We start from the raw sequence: 17,412 nt of genomic DNA on the forward strand, positions 1-17,412 counted from the left end.
CTCGCCATGCCCCTCACAGAATACCTTGGGGTGTCTTCTTTCCAAAATGGGGTCACTTGTGGCGTAGTTATACTGCCCTGGCAATTTAGGGGCCCAAATGTGTGAGAAGTACTTTGCAATCAAAATGTGTAAAAAATGGCCTGCGAAATCCGAAAGGTGCACTTTGGAATATGTGCCCCTTTGCCCACCTTGTCTGCAAAAAAGTGTCACACATCTGGTATCGCCGTACTCAGGAGAAGTTGGGGAATGTGTTTTGGGGTGTCATTTTACATATACCCATGCTGGGTGAGAGAAATATCCTGGCAAAAGACAACTTTTCCAAATTTTTTATACAAAGTTGGCATTTGATCAAGATGTTTATCTCACCCAGCATGGGTATATGTAAAATGACACCCCAAAACACATTGCCCAACTTCTCCTGAGTACGGCGATACCAGATGTGTGACACTTTTTTGCAGCCTAGATGCGCAAAGGGGCCCAAATTCCTTTTAGGAGGGCATTTTTAGACATTTGGATCCCAGACTTCTTCTCATGCTTTAGGGCCCCTAAAAAGCCAGGGCAGTATAAATACCCCACATGTGACCCCACTTTGGAAAGAAGACACCCCAAGGTATCCAATGAGGGGCCTGGCAAGTTCATAGAATTTTTTTTTTTTTTGCATAAGTTAGCGGAAATAGATTTATTTATTTTTTTCTCACAAAGTCTCACTTTCCGCTAACTTAGGACAAAAATTTAAATCTTTCATGGACTCAATATGCCCCTCAGCAAATACCTTGGGGTGTCTTCTTTCCAAAATGGGGTCAGTTGTGGGGTGTTTGTACTGCCCTGGCATTTGAGGGTCTCTGCAATCATTACATGTATGGCCAGCATTAGGAGTTTCTGCTATTCTCCTTATATTGAGCATACAGGTAATGAGATTTTTTTTTCCGTTCAGCCTCTGGGCTGAAAGAAAAAAAATGAACGGCACAGATTTCTTCATTCGCATCGATCAATGTGGATGAAAAAATCTCTGCCAAAAAAAAAAAAGGGAAAGGCGTCTGCCAGGACATAGGAGCTCCGCCCTACATCCATACCCACTTAGCTCGTATGCCCTGGCAAACCAGATTTCTCCATTCACATCAATCGATGTGGATGAATAAATCATTGCCGGGATTTTTTTTTTTTTAATATATATATACAAAGTGTTTGCCAAAGCATAGGAACGCCGCCTCCTCCTCAGCTCGTATGCCTCGGCAAACGTATCTGTCACTGCAGAGGAGAAAATCCCGTCTTGCAGCGCCGCATACACCGACTTGTGTGTAATCTGACAGCAGCGCAATGCTTCTGTCAGAATGCACATCGGTGCTGCAGCTGGTCGATCGGTTGGTCCACCTGGAAGGTAAAAAAAGAAAAAAAAAAGAAAAAACCAGGCCGCAACGCAATAATTTTATTAACTTTGCAACAGAACATATAAACTTTAACTTTTTTAACTGAACATTAACGTGTTTGCTTACTGGTGTGTTTTTTTGTTTTTTTTTTACCTTTATAGAACAAACCTCTCCTTCCCCATGGGTCAATGTGCAAAGCGCAAATCGCCCAAAGATGTGGCGAAGTGCGTTATGCACTTTGTCCCATGTGAAAGGAGACGTTTGCAGCAGCAGTGAGTGAATGGGCCCTAATAGCCCTGTGTGCCTGTCCTGGTGAGATGATCCCTATGCTAATAGTGTACCTGTGAGTGGTACTTCCGGAAACACTCTCCAAAGCATAGGGCAGGGTGGTCCGGACAGTCAGGACAGAAATAGCGGGTGTCACGCCTTATTCCACTCCTGCTACAGACACAACATCTTTTTCGGGGTGACTGTTGGGTTGAGGTACCAGGAACGACATTGGGGAAATGTCGCTCGTGTAGACGGCTAACTACACCAGTGGTTGGGGCCACGGAACCTCCTGGATACAGGAGGTTCTCGATGATCTCTTCCTGAAATTTGAGGAAGGATCCAGTTCTCCCAGCCTTACTGTAGAGAACAAAACTATTGTACAGAGCCAATTGAATTAAATATACAGACACCTTCTTATACCAGCGTCTGGTGCGTCGGGAAACTAAATACGGAGACAACATCTGGTCATTGAAGTCCACCCCTCCCATGTGGAGGTTATAGTCGTGGACTGAGAGGGGCTTTTCAATGACACGGGTTGCTCGCTCAATTTGTATTGTCGTGTCTGCATGAATGGAGGAGAGCATGTAAATGTCACGCTTGTCTCTCCATTTCACCGCGAGCAGTTCTTCGTTACACAGTGCGGCCCTCTGCCCCCTTGCAAGACGGGTGGTAACGAGCCGTTGGGGGAAGCCCGCGCGACTAGTTTGCGCGGTACCACAGGCGCCAATCCGTTCTAGAAACAAATGCCTAAAGAGGGCCACACTTGTGTAAAAATTGTCCACGTAAAGATGGTACCCCTTGCCGAATAAGGGGTCCCAAACTGTCTTCCCACTGCTCCCCAGGTAGTCAGGGCAACCGACCGGCTCCAGGGTCTGATCTTTTCCCTCATAGACACGAAATTTGTGGGTATAGCCTGTGGCCCTTTCACAGAGCTTATACAATTTGACCCCATACCGGGCGCGCTTGCTTGGGATGTATTGTTTGAAGCCAAGGCGCCCGGTAAAATGTATCAGGGACTCGTCTATGCAGATGTTTTGCTCTGGGGTATAAATATCTGCAAATTTCTGGTTGAAATGGTCTATGAGGGGCCGAATTTTGTGGAGCCGGTCAAAAGCAGGGTGGCCCCTGGGACGGGAGGCGGTGTTGTCACTAAAGTGCAGGAACCGCAGGATGGCCTCAAAACGTGCCCTGGACATGACAGCAGAGAACATGGGCATGTGATGAATCGGGTTCATGGACCAATATGACCGCAATTCATGCTTTTTTGTCAGGCCCATGTTGAGGAGGAGGCCCAGAAAAGTTTTAAGTTCGGAAACTTGGACTGGTTTCCACCGGAAAGGCTGGGCATAAAAGCTTCCCGGGTTAGCGGTTATAAATTGTGTGGCATACCTGTTTGTTTCGGCCACAACTATGTCTAAAAGCTCCGCAGTCAAGAACAGCTCAAAAAATCCCAGGGCCGAACCGATCTGAGCTGTCTCAACCCGAACTCCAGACTGGGCGGTGAAAGGGAAAACTACAGGTGCGGCTGAAGTTGGGGACTGCCAATCAGGGTTTGCCAGCACCTCTGGGATTCTAGGGGCTCTACGGGCACGTCTTTGCGGTGGCTGCGACGGGGTCACTACTGCACGTGCCACCGTACCAGCTTCAACTGCCCTTCTGGTGCTCGCTACTTCACCAGGTTGTACGGCAGTGCTGGTACTAGGTCCAGGGAGGGCTGGGCTGCTGGTGTATGCCTCACCACGTAATCCGACAGCACCAGCCCCACTCTGCTGCTCTTGAAGCGGATCCTGCGCAACCTGCGGTCTAGCGACACGGGGCCGGGTACACCTGGTGGTATCAGGGACCTCAGCCTCCTCGTCCGAACTTTGGGTCAGAGAGCCACTGCTTTCTACAGGTTCGTATTCTGACCCGCTGGATTCATCAGATGAGGGTTCCCACTCCTCATCCGACTGGGTCAGAAGCCTGTAGGCCTCTTCAGAAGAATACCCCCTGTTAGACATGTGGGCAACTAAATTTAGGGGTATTCCCTGAGACTACCCAAGAAAAAAAAAGCAAGCCTGTCTTACAAAGGGGAGGCTAGCGAAGTACCGGAGGCCGCTGCGGTTGATAAAAAATATCAAAACTGATTTTTTTATCGCCGCAGTGCGTGTAAAGTGAATGTGCAGTGATCAAAAAAAATTTTTTTTTGTCACTGCGGTGGGGCGGGTGTGGGCGAACGCACGTGTGGGCGACCGATCAGGCCTGATCGGGCAAACACTGCGTTTTGGGTGGAGGGCGAACTAAAGTGACACTAGTACTATTATAGATCTGACCGTGATCAGTTTTGATCACTTCCAGATACTATAAAAGTACAAATGCTGATTAGCGATACGCTAATCAGCGAATAACGGACTGCGGTGCGGTGGGCTGGGCGCTAACTGATCGCTAACTACCTAACCAAGGGACCTAAACTATACCTAAAACCTAACGGTCAATAACAGTGAAAAAAAAAAGTGACAGTTTGCACTGATCACTTTTTTCTTTTCACTTGTGATTGACAGGGGTGATCAAAGGGTTAATTGAGGTTCAGGGGGGTGATCAGGGGCTAAAGTGTGGTGTTTGGTGTACTCACTGTGAAGCCTGCTCCTCTGCTGGATCCAACCGACGAAAAGAACCAGCAGAGGAGCAGGCAGCCATATATCAGATCATATTTACTAATATGATCTGATATCTGGCACTTTGATTGGATTTTTTTAAAATCAGCAACCTGCCAGCCACGATCATTGGCTGGCAGGTTGCTGACGAAATATCTCGCGTCTCGCGAGATGACGCGTATATGCGTGACTGTGCGCAGCGCTGCCACCTCCGGACCGCACATCTGCGTTAGGCGGTCCGGAGGTGGTTAAAGGGAACCTGTCACCTGGATTTTGGGTATAGAGCTGAGGACATGGGTTGCTAGATGGCCGCTACCACATCCGCAATACCCAATCCCCATAGCTCTGTGTGCTTTTATTGTGTAAAAAAAACGATTTGATACATATGCAAATTAACCTGAGATGAGTCAGAGCTTGAAGATATGACTCTTTTCTGGTCACACAAGTAAGATATGACTCGTTTATGTTAATTTGCATAAACGGCAGGACGTACAAAAATGCATAATACTTATTGAATCCGTCTGCAAATGAAATTAAAAGTGTAATTTATATATTTAGGGTAACACAATGAACATTTAGAAACGCTCAGTGAGGGGAGCATAGTAGAGGTCACAGGTTCCCTTTAAAAAATTGTACCTCCTCACAGTAGTATTGCCCTCGTTGTACAACCTTCACAGTAGTTTTGTCCAGATATATGCCCCCTCACGGTAGTTATGCCCACATTGTGCCCTCCTAAAGTACTTATCCCTTCATTGTACCCCCTCACAGTAGTTATGCCCCCTCTGTGCCCCTTTCACAGTAGTAATGCCCTATATGTGCCCTCTTTACAGTTGTAATGCCTTATTTGTGCCCCCTTCACAGTAGTAATGCCCTCTGTGCCCCTTCAAAGTAGTAATGCCCATTGTGCTCCCTTCATAGTAGTAATGCCCATTGTGCTCCCTTCATAGTAGTAATGCCCATTGTGCTCCCTTCATAGTAGTAATGCCCATTGTGCTCCATTCATAGTAGTCATGCCCATTGTGCTCCCTTCATAGTAGTCATGCCCATTGTGCTCCCTTCATAGTAGTCATGCCCATTGTCCCCCCCTTCACAGTAGTAATGCCCTCTGTGCCCCCTTAATAGTAGTAATATCCACTCAGCCACATATTTCCATCTCTTCGATCCTAAAGGAATTTGAGCAGTTTGGTCACTTAAGTAATTTTAAAGTCAATTACACCAAATCTGAAATTCTCAATGTAACGGTTCCACACGGCGAATTCGCTAGGTTATTGTCCTCCTTCAAATTCAAACATCAACCATCTGCCATCAGATACCTAGGTATCTATATACCGGCTGATAGTAAACATTTACTGAAACTTAATTATTTTCCTTTACTAGATAGGATACTGAAGGATCTTGAGGCTTTTAATAAAAAAGAGTTATCGTGGTTTGGGCGAATCAACGCAATAAAAATGGACACTCTGCCCAAATTATTATACATATTTCAGACAGTCCCACTTGTTTCACCACCCTCCTTTTTTAGGAAAGCTAAAACTTCTTTTTCGCGCTTCATATGGGGACGGGGTAGTCCGAGAATAGGTCATTCCATTCTGGTTAGATCAAAACTCCTTGGGGGGGTGGGTCTTCCTGACCTAAAATTATATCATACGGCCGCAATACTCACCGGAGTACTAGATTGGAAGCACAATGAAAGCACAAAACAGTGGGTGGGGTTAGAACAGACCTTATGCCCTCTCCCACTCAAACATATTCCGTGGCTATCACCTGTGGACCGCCCTCAGATGCTTAGCCATCACTTATTATTCCAACATACATTCAAAATTTGTGACTCTTTGACCCGCAGGGGGGTGGGCACCAGAAGACTTAGTCCGCTTACCCCCATTCTCCAAAATCCAGCATTTCCTGCCGGAATGGGGAAAGACTCACTCTTAGGCTTGAAAATTGCAGATGATCCTCGCTTTTACCACTTGATGGCAGGGAATACATTCCCTTCCCTTGCTTCCATCTCATCTAAATTCCCAAATACACGGAACTCTTGGCTAGAATATGAACAAATCAAATCCTTCGTTTTGTCCAGGGGTGCTCAGCGTTCTTTTGGAGCCACACTAACAGAGTTCGAAAAATTGTTCACATTGACTTCTCCACCGACTCATCTCCTTTCACTTCTTTACCAGATTCTTCTTTCATGCTCTCACGAGGGCCATCCTAATTTCATTAGAGGTTGGGAATCAGAGTTAGGTACTGTCTTAGGAGAAGCTGACTGGCAAAAAGCATTCTTATATTCTCACAAGCTCTCCATGGCATGTGCCGCTCAAGAAAAGAATTAAGATTTTATCTCGGTGGTATAGATACCCAGTGAGACTCCATAGAATTTTCCCTTCAGTGACGGAGCTCTGCTGGCGCTGTTGTAAGGATAGAGGCACGATGCTTCATATTTGGTGGGGATGCGACTTAATCCAACCCTTTTGGGACTCAGTATTTGAGGCCTTTAATAAGATCTCACCAAGACAGGTGGATAAGTCTCCTCAAATAGCGCTCCTCTCCATCTTGCCGGGCTCAATATCATCTCAAAAGGGGTCCCTCCTTCGATTTTTTATTACGGCCGCTAGAACAGTGATTCCTAGATATTGGCGTTCGACACATGCCCCCACTATGAGGGAATGGTTCCAAGAAATGCAACAGATTGCTAGGATGGAAGAAATTTCGGCCGACGCAAATGACTCATCTACTAAATACTGTAAGGTTTGGGCGTGCCGGATAAATGCTTTAGAATCTCCTGATTTTCTTGCTTTGCTGGCTGTATAAAACTTAATTAAGTATATGGTGAACTTCACGGTATGGCTCTCTTCAAGTGCTAGAGACCCATAATGTACTCAACTCACCATCCTCCACCCTTTTCCGGCCGTTTTTTGCCCCCTCCCCTTTCACTCTTGCCTTTCTCCTTCCTTTTCTTTTCTTTCCTTCTCCGCCTTTAACTTTATAAACTATGGGTCTATGGATTGTTTTTTTGGATACATGAAAACTGACTTGTCATATGCTTTTCCTGTGAAGCCATATTGTACCTTCATGTCTCAGAATTGTTTTGATGCTATAAAAGGGCGCCTAGTGTGTAGGCGTTTCTTTTGCTGTAACGTACTTCATATATTTTTCAAAATAATAAAATATGATTAAACATAATAGTAGTAATATCCTTGCCCCTTTGTAGTAGAAATGCCCTCTCTGGGTTAAAAAAAATAAATAAAACAAAAACACAGTAACTACTCACCTTGTCCCATTCCATTCCTGAAGCTGCAGGCACAGATCGCTCTGCAGCACTTTGTGGGAGGAGCACAGGCAGATTTTGGGCGCAGGCTCCACCCACATAAGCCAGAACATGAAAAAATATTCTAGTTTTAAAACCAGCTCCTCGATCTGAATACTTTGGTAATTGCATGTAATTAAATATTTAGAATAGCCACTGAATTAGTCAATATAATGTATCTGTATAGCGTCACCTGCTTAGTTCTATTTCTTGTCCAGCATCTGGCTTTGGCTCACAATAACTGATGGAAATAACTAATAAGATAACTGATGTGTGAACAAGGCCTTAGGCTAGTTTAACACGGGCGTTGCGGGAAAAGATGCGGGTTCGTTGCGGGAACATGCACGATTTTTCAGCGCGAATGCAAAACATTGTAATGCATTTTGCATGCGCATGAGAAAAATCGGCATGTTTGGTACCCAAACCCGAACCCGGACTTCTTCACAGAAGTTCGGGTTAGGTGTGTAGATTGCTATTATTTTCCCTTTATAACATGGTTATAAAGGGAAAATAATAGCATTCTTAATACAGAATGCATAGTACAACAGGGCTGGAGGGGTTAAAAAAATATATAACTCACCTTAATCCACTTGATCGCGCAGCTCGGCTTCTCTTCTGTCTTCATCTTTGCTGAGCACAGGAAAAGGACCTGTGGTGACGTCACTGCGCTCATCACATGACCCATCACCATGGTAAAAAAAAGATCATGTGACTGACCATGTGATGAGCGCAGTGACGTCACCACAGGTCCTTTTCCTGTGCTCAGCAAAGTTGACAGAAGAGAAGCCAGGCTGCACGATCAAGTGAATTAAGGTAAGTTATATTATCATTTTTTTTTTAACCCCTCCAGCCCTGTTGTACTATGCATTCTGTATTAAGAATGCTATTATTTTCCCTTATAACCATGTTATAATGGAAAATAATAATGATCGGGTCCCCATCCCAATCGTCTCCTAGCAACCGTGCGTGGGAAAAAAAAAAAAAAAAAAAAAAAAAAAAAAAAAAAAAATCGCACAAAGAGGAGTGATGCGTGAAAATCACTGCTCATGTGCACAGCCCCATAGAAATGAATGGGTCCGGATTCAGTGCGGGTGCAATGCGTTTCCCTCACGCATTGCACCCGCGCGGAAATCTCACCCGTGTGAAAGAGGCCCAAGAGTGTTATTTGAGGAGTGTTCATTAAACATGAGACCAGTTCGTTTTTTGTTTTTTTACAGGATCCTGTTTGTGGTTTTTTTCTGTTCTTCTAATGCAGGGATGGCCAACCTGAGGCTCTCAAGCTGTTGCAAAACTACAACTCCCAGCATGCCCAGACTGACTACAGCTAGCAGCCTACAGCAGGGCATGGTGGGAGTTGTAGTTTTGCAACAGCTGGAGAGCCGCAGGTCGGCCATACCTGTTCTAATGGATCAGAAGAACAGAAAATTATATGGAGATGTGAACTCTCCCTTGGTCTGCATCCGATCCACATTTCTTTGCAGGCCAGATGACCCATTTACTACAATGGGGCCACAAAAGATGCAAACAGCACACCTATGTTCTATCCACATCCATATGTCCATTCCACAGCCCCTCAAAAAAAAAAATAGAACATGTCCTAATCTTATCCATTTTATGAGCAGTTGTACTGTATAGGAGGGCAGGACGTTCCATTCCACAAAATGCAGAACACACATGGCCCAGTATACTGTACGTGTTTTGTGGACCCTGTGAGGATTCGCTCTCGTAGGCAGGGTAAGCGGACGCAGAACAGAGGCAAAAGAAACAGTTTTTAAAACAAAACTTCAGTGTTTATTCACACAGAAGAAAAAAACAAAGCAACATTGACAGTCTTAGTGTTAGTTCACACAAAGGAAAGTGCAAAGCACAAACCAGTCACCTTGTTAGCAGGCTTTAGGGGCCTGTTTCCCCGCATGCGGCTCTCAGCCCTCACCATGCCTCAGATCCCGAGACAGAGAGATTGATCTGAGCTCAGCTGCCTATTTAAAGGACAGCCAGGTGCTGCCAAAACCCGGACTGGCACTTAAACTCCGGTCCGGTATTTGATCTCACCTGGCTGGAAATCAGCCCAGCCGCCCATGTTGGGAGGAAAATACCTGCCTTCCCAAACAAAACCTCTTTTCTATGTCACAACCCGCAGAAAGCGACAACGGTTGTGGGCAAGAGTCTGATCTCTAGGGGTTCTTTATCAGTACTGTACATAATTCCAAACTGCACCATTCAACTTGAATGGATCCGTGATCCATCCGCACCGCAAAAAACATGTTGTATCTTTTTGCGTTACGGATGCACGGAAAACCATATATGCACTTCGTAGTGCTTCCATTGGGTTCCATGCCTCCGTTCGTTCCGTGATACGGTGCACTAAGGCCAGTGCCCATATATTGCGGACCCGCTGTTTGCCGGTCATGATACAGCCCGGCCATCACACTTTCATGTGCATGAGCCCTAAGGAACAGCCTGAGGAAGTATCACACAGATCTATATACACTGATCCAACATTTCAATGACTTCTGTGGGGGCCGAATTAGCATTTACATGGCTGCAGATGGTGCATGCCCTATAATATATCTTGATACAGTAGCACATAGTCTGCATTTAAAAAAAGAAACCCAATCCTCTGTGCTAAGAGATGGCCATGACACTACGAAAACCTGCTAAGAGTAACATTAGTACTGTATTACTAAATGTTTACCGCATGGAGCATTTACGGATCTGTAACATGGTCACAAACTTACACCTAAACTACAAAGGGTTTGCTAAAATAGCATTACCAGTAATCCCCGATCTTGGCTTTGGTCTTTCCGTGGCTTCACATGAACTCGCAGCGTGTGTCTGCAGCAGCTCCCTTCCTGACCTCCCAGCACTGCTGGGGTCGTATAACATTGTAACCCTTAGGCCGAGTTCACACGAACGTGTCTGACTCGTGCTGCGGCCCGCAAATAGCAGGCCGCAATGCTTGATCGCCGGCCGTAGGTCAGCCGCATCAGATCGCGGATCCGCCCGTTCCGCTAAAAGATAGGACATGTTCTATCTTTTTGCGGAAGGGAGGTACGGGACGTAACCCCACGGAAGCACTCCGTAGTGCTTCCAAAGGGGTCCCGTCCCGTGCGGCCGTTCCGCGATTCTGGATTTGCGGACCCATTGAAGTGAATGGGTCCGCATCCGTGATGCGGAATGCACACGGAACTGTGACCGTGTATTGCGGCCTGCGATTTGCAGGCCGCAATACGGCCACAGATGAACTAAGCCTTAGAGTTCTGGAAAGTATTATATAAGAGTGCATTCACACGACCATATAAATGGATTCGGGCCAGCAATATGGGGCTGTCCGCATCCGTTGGAGCAATATGGAGCATGTCCTATTCTTTTCCGCAAGAATGGGCATTCTCTTTATAGCGCCGGCAATTTGTGGACCGCAAAACACTTACGGTCGTGTGAAAGCACCCAACCCCATCAGTGCTGGGAGGTCAGGAGGGGAGCTGCTGCAGACACACGCTGCGAGTTCATGTGAAAGGGGACTAAGGTTCATGTACATGAACATATTTTTAAGATGACTCCTTGTGCATTCTGTGTCCATATGTCCTATTATTGTCCGCATTATGGAAAAGGATAGGACTGTTCTATTATGGGCCGGTTGTTCCGTTCCACAAAATACGGAATGCAACTTGAATGGGTCCGTGATCCGTCAAGAAATAAAACAAATCCTATGTTTTTGCAATGCGGAGGCAAGGACAGAAACACAACGGAACTCCGTAGTGCTTCCGTGGGGTTCCGATCCGTGATTCAGTTCCGCATCTTCGTGATTGCGGACCCATTCAAGTGAGTATGCAGGCCGTAATACTGCTAAGGCCTCATGCACATGAACGTATTTTCATTCTGCGTCCGTTCCGTTTTTTTGCGGACCATATACAGAACCATTCATTTCAATGGGTCCGCAATAAAAACGGTGCATTCTGTTTTCGTATTTCCATTCCGCAAAAGAATAGAACATGTCCTATTTTTGTCCACATTATGGACAAGCATAGGACTGTTCTATTATGGGCCTGTTGTTCCGTTCCACAAAATACGGAATGTACACGGCTGGTATCAGTGTTTTGCATATCCACAATTTGTGGACCGCAAAACAACAATGGTTGTGTGTATGAGCCCTAAGGCTGAAAACACTCAAGTAATTTGGGCTGTTTTCTCCACTTTTGCAGTTTTAGTAGTGTTTTTTTTGCAGTAAAAACGGCAGCTTTTTTTTGCCTATTTCTAATTGATGGCTTTTTTGTCTCTTAGGCCGAATGCACATGGCCATGGAACACGGAAGTTCCATGAGAGCAGGAGCGCAGGAGCGCACGGCGTCATTGTTTGCGATGACGCTGTGCTCTTGGTGCCGCCGTTGCTATACAGTAATACACTCGTATAATCTATACGTGTATTACTGTACTGCACGAAGCGCACGGCGTCATCGCAAACAATGACGCCGTGCGCTCCTGCTCTCAGCAGGATGCCAGGCCGGGATACCACGAACCGCTCACGTCCGTGTGCATTCGGCCTTAGCAGTTTTTTTTTAATGCAGCATGTTAAAGCTTTTGCCATTCTTTTCATCCCCTTCTCTATAGAGGAAATGCCAGCCATACATTTGCTTTGAAAAAAGACGACATGAAAACCACATGCAAAAAAACACCTCAAAGCTGCTTTATGGTACCTACACATGTGTGCAGCTTTAAAAAAATTGCTTATCTAGATGCCTATTTCCATATTTGCCCAGAGTGTAGCTTTTGCATTACAAAGGGTTAAATCTGAACAAAAAACTGCTCAAATAATTGACATGCTGCAGATCCGCACGGCAGATCAATTTCTACACTGAAAAAAAGCAAAGTATAGATGAGATTTGCTGGTTCTTTACTACGCTGCGGTTCTTCTGCATGAAAATCCACGTGGAAAAACACGTACAATCTGCATTTTGTGCAGGGAGCCATAGGCTGGAACTGCTCCTAGACTTGGCTAATTTAATACGAGTGTGCTCGGTCCAGGAAACACGCGCCGTGTGATGGCCACATTCCCCTGACCAAACACTACTCCTCTGACCCGCTCTCACAGCATTATGACTGACCGATGGTCTTCTGTACTGTACTCACATAATACCGCCACTACAGTACAGTAGACCTGCAGTCAGACAGGCACTCACTCTGATTCTGTGAGATCGGGTCGAGGTGTAGTCTCTGGGGTGGGAAATGCATCTAATCAACAGCCCTGCATCTCATTTTGAAATAAATAAAAAATCTATAGATTTGCAGTCTTCTAATGAACCAGGGTGCTCATACACGTTGTGGTAGTGTGCCCTGCGGGAAAGTTGTGCTGCGGATGCGAACCCAATGACTTTAATGGGTCCGTGATCCGCAAAGTACGGTATAAGATAGGACGTGTCTTATCTTTTGCGGTGCAGAGGCATGGACCAGAAAGCCCACAGAAGTGCTTTTTGTTTTAGTAGTGTTTCCGCTTCCGTTCCGTTTTGCTGCTTGGTTTCCATTTGCGATCCATTTTTTGCGGATCGCAAACGTAAACGGAAGCATACAATAATGTTTAAACAGTAAGTACATAAAAAATTGGTCTGGGCATAAAATTTTCAATAGATAGTTCCGCAAAAACGGAACAGATACTGAAGACATATGGATGCATTCCATATGCATTCAGTTTTTTTTTTTGCAGACCCATTGACTTGAATGGAGCCACAGATCGTTATTTGCGGGCAATAATAGGACATGTTCTATGTTTGAACGGAAATTCTGAAACGGAAGGCATACAGAGTACCTTCCGTTTTTTTTTGCGGATCCATTGAAATGAATGGTTCCATATACGGTCCATATACGGAACTCAAAATACTGAACGTAAAAGGAGAAAAAAAAAGTTTGTGTGCAGGAGGCCTTACTCAGATTAGGTTCATGTCTGCACCAGAAACAGCAGGGGGCGCCCTTATGGCATAGGTCTCTGGGACGGATGGTTCTCTGAATCAATGAGGAGGTTTTCAGTCAGCTGTTAACCCTTTCTTTTACGGAAAAAAAAAAAGCAATAATCCAATAACCTTAAACATTTTCATTATGCTGGAATTGTTAATTTTTGCAGAATAGAAATATGATGGTAGAGATGACAACACCTTTCCGCCCAATCCTCAGGGATCAGCAGAAATAAAATGATATTTTTTTATTGAGGAAATATTAAAAAGTACTTAAAGAATATTTGACTTCTATATAGTACGTTGCTAACAAAAACAGCAAAGTGGCATTGAGAACGTCATGTTCTCCTACTCTCCAACAGCATCCATTTTTATAACCAAACTAAGGGCTCATTCACACATTTGAAATGAATGTGTCCGCACCCATTCCGCACAGTTGTGTGAATGAGCCCTTAGTTTGGTTATAAAAATGGTTGCTGTTGGTGCGGACACATTCATTTCAAGGGGGCTACGAAAGATGTCGACAGCACACCGTGTCCTGTCCGCATCCATTGTTCCGTTCTGCAGCTGCGCAAAAAATATAGAGCATGTCCTATTCTTGGACAAGAATAGGCATTTCTATAATCGGCCGCATGTTCCGTTCCGCAAATTATGGATTGCACAAGGGCTGCTCCATGTTTTGCGGATCCGCAATTTGCAGACTGCAAAATACGGCGTGGTAGTGTGAATGAGCCCTAATGGAAATTTATGTTCAGTTTAGAAGAACTGCGGAATGTCTAGGGACTAATGGGGTCATTTATCAAACTGGTGTAAAGTAGAACTGGCTTAGTTGCCCATAGCAACCAATCGGATTCCACCTTTCATTTTTCACAGCTCCTTTGGAAAATAAAAGGAGGAATCTGATTGGTTGTTATGGGCAACTAAGCCAGTTCTACTTTACACCAGTTTGATAAATTACCCCATAAGCCTTCTTTTACACTAGCGGCAGCACGGATCTGACAGGCTGTTCACCCTGTCGGATCCGTCCTGCTGCTATTTCGCCGTGCCGCCCCGTCCCCATTGACTATAATGGGGACGGGGGCGGAGCTCTGATGCAGTACGGCGAGAGGCCAAAGGACTTAAAGTACTGCATGTCCGACTTTTAAGTCCGGCTGCCTCTCACCGCACAAGGATCCGTCCTGCTGCTAGTGTGAAAGTACCTTAAGTCCTGTTGTATCCAGAATACAAATAGTTAAACACAAGTGCTAAAGGCTTGTCTACAAAGATATATGCAAATATTCAATATCTGAATCATTTTAAATTGCATTACAGCCATATTGTGACTATAACGAGCGCACGTTTGATCCAGTTGTGCGAGCCCGCCTGCCACGACAAGGCTACCTAGGGCTGCCTTCCCACGCTGCAGATTTTGTTGCAGAAGGTTTCTGCAAATGAATAGCACTTCTATTCATCTGAATGGGGTTGTTTTGGCAGCAAGCACATGGATTTTCTGCAAGTCTCATTCAGATGTTTGGAAGCTATATTAAATCTGCCGCGCGTGCTATGGCACATTGTGGATTGGGCCAGTTATGTAAGGTCAAGCAGGTTCCTGTAGTGGCTGACGGAATAAGATCATTGAAGCTGATTGTCTCGCAGGGTTAGGTGCAGGATTTTACTAGAGTAATACCTTAGGACAGGGATCAACAGCCTTCAGCTCTCCAGATGTTCTAAAACTACAACTCCCAGAATGCTCCATTCACTTTTATTGGAGTTGCTAGAACAATTGAGCATGTTTGCATGCTGGGAGTTGTAGTTTCACAGTGGCTGGATTGCCGAAGGTTGCTGATTCCTGTCCAAGCACTCAGCTCTTTAGGGGTTAAATAGGAGGCTCTGTGGGAGGAAGGCAGCAGTGGGAGGGTTCTAGCTGCTGATTGGCTGCAGCTGCACCCACCCGTCTGTCCACATGGTGTGACGTCTGTACATGCAGGCAGTGGTGCAGCTGCTATGATGTGGAGTACATGGCTTTCCAAGTTGCCCCTCAGGTCAGGACGGGCACAGTCCACCGTCGCCCACCTCAGGGGTATTTTGAAGAAGGAGATTGAAAATATAAAGGAAGCAGGGACGTGGAAGAATGAGAGGATCATCACCTCGAAGCAAGGACCGCACATCACTGTAGACGGGAAGAACACAGGTACTGACTTTCACCCCTTGCCAAAGCAAATAATAATATTAATCTTTATTTATATAGTGCTGACATATACTGCAGCGCTTTACAATCAGAGGGTTCGTGAACAGAGTCCTAGCAGCAAACAGGTCAACAATTAAAACAAGAGGAATGAGCGCAAGAGCTTACAATTAGGGATGAGCGAATCGACTTCGGATAAAACATTCAAAGTCGATTTGCATAAAACTTAGTTCTAATACTGTACGGAGCAGGAGCTCCGTACAGTATTAGAATGTATTGGCTCCAATGAGCTGAAGTTATTACTTTGCGAAGTCTCGTGGGACTTTGGGTAATAACTTCTTCAGAAATGAATTTGTACTGTAAAAAAACATTTCCCACTTGGAACTGAACCCAAGTTTGGGAGATGTTTTTTTTACAGTAGAAATTAATTTATGAAGTTATTGTGCAAAGTCTCGCGAGACTTCGCAAAACAATAACTTCGGCTCATCGGAGCCAATACATTCTAATACTGTACGGAGCTCCTGCTCATCCCAAATCAATTTGCTCTTCCCTACTTACAATCTATGAGGAGAGGCAAACACAGTGTATACTATGTATGTGACTGTGGGTAGTCAACATCTGCAGTCCATTTCCTTACAAAGTTATGGCTATTTCTCGAAAATCTGAAGAACACTTGTCACATTGTAACCGCAGCTGCGGCTGTAGAAGTGTCCTGAAGAATGAAGCTACAATGTATACCTGAGGCTCTGCTCACATCATTATGTCATGGCTTCTGTTATAGAAACAGATTAAGGCCTCGGCGGTGGATCCATTGCGGCAGATACCACCGACGCACAACAGATCCCATTGACTTAGAGGGGTCTGTTGGGTTCTGCCGAGTAGATCATTGCTTTGACTGGAACCATATTGCTATTTTTCCCATAAAAATTTGACAGGATGTGCCTTGGAGGCTGCCATGTATATGTGAACGTAACCTAATGTGATTCTGGCCACGTAAGGCTACGTTCACATCTCCGTTAAGGAGGTCTGGCTGTCTGCTCCAGCGCTGTCAACTAAAAAACGTTAAATGCCGAAACCTGGCATTTATGCTGGGAAGCGGTCAGATCATCGCCGAGCCTCATTGTAGTCTGTGAAGTAGAGGATTCCGGCACAGAACAGCCTGCCGGATCTCCTAAATGGAAATGTGAATGCAGCCTAATCCTGCCTGCACACTAAAAGAGAGAATGGCGGTCACTTACAAAAAACGGCTTTTTACGGCAGATGCGCATAAGTTATGGTGAGCTGTGCATCTCATCATAAATTAGACGCACCTCAGGCAGTCCGTGTGACAGGCATAAAAAACGGATCCAGAACCATAGACTTGGGGCTCGTTCACACAAACGCATTTTGTGTTCCGTATACGGTCCGTTTTCTGCGTTCCGCATACAGTCCATATACGGAAACATTCATTTCAATGGGTCTGCAAACACTGAATGGGGAGAAAACTGAAGCGTTCTCCTCTTGAGATCCTATGACTGATCTCAATAGCGGAAAAGGAAAACGTAGATGTGAAAGTAGCCTTGGGGTAGTTATTTGCCAACATTTATGTCTGTTTCCAAGCATAAATGTTGTTACATTTGTTGGGAGCGACAGCCCGGTCACATTTCTATTGAGGCGCAAAAATCCCCTTATGACAAAATATTGTCAAACTGGCATTTGAAAAGTTGCAAAACAAAGGCTCATGTGGCATTTTTTAC

At 45.2% G+C, this 17,412-nt stretch overlaps 1 protein-coding gene across 1 annotated transcript in view; it reads left to right on the forward strand.

Annotated features, from left to right (window-relative positions):
* The first annotated feature begins 15,464 nt into the window (after window positions 1–15,464).
* Window positions 15,465–17,412, forward strand: part of GCAT (glycine C-acetyltransferase) — a 49,548-nt gene continuing 47,600 nt past the window's right edge. Inside the window, exon 1 of the mRNA XM_044301142.1 lies at window positions 15,465–15,682. Coding sequence (XP_044157077.1) covers window positions 15,496–15,682 — 187 coding nt within the window. The 5' untranslated portion in view covers window positions 15,465–15,495. The remainder of the gene's footprint in view (window positions 15,683–17,412) is intronic.

The sequence above is a fragment of the Bufo gargarizans genome, chromosome 7 (assembly GCF_014858855.1).
Source record: "Bufo gargarizans isolate SCDJY-AF-19 chromosome 7, ASM1485885v1, whole genome shotgun sequence".
Taxonomy (NCBI): domain Eukaryota; kingdom Metazoa; phylum Chordata; class Amphibia; order Anura; family Bufonidae; genus Bufo; species Bufo gargarizans.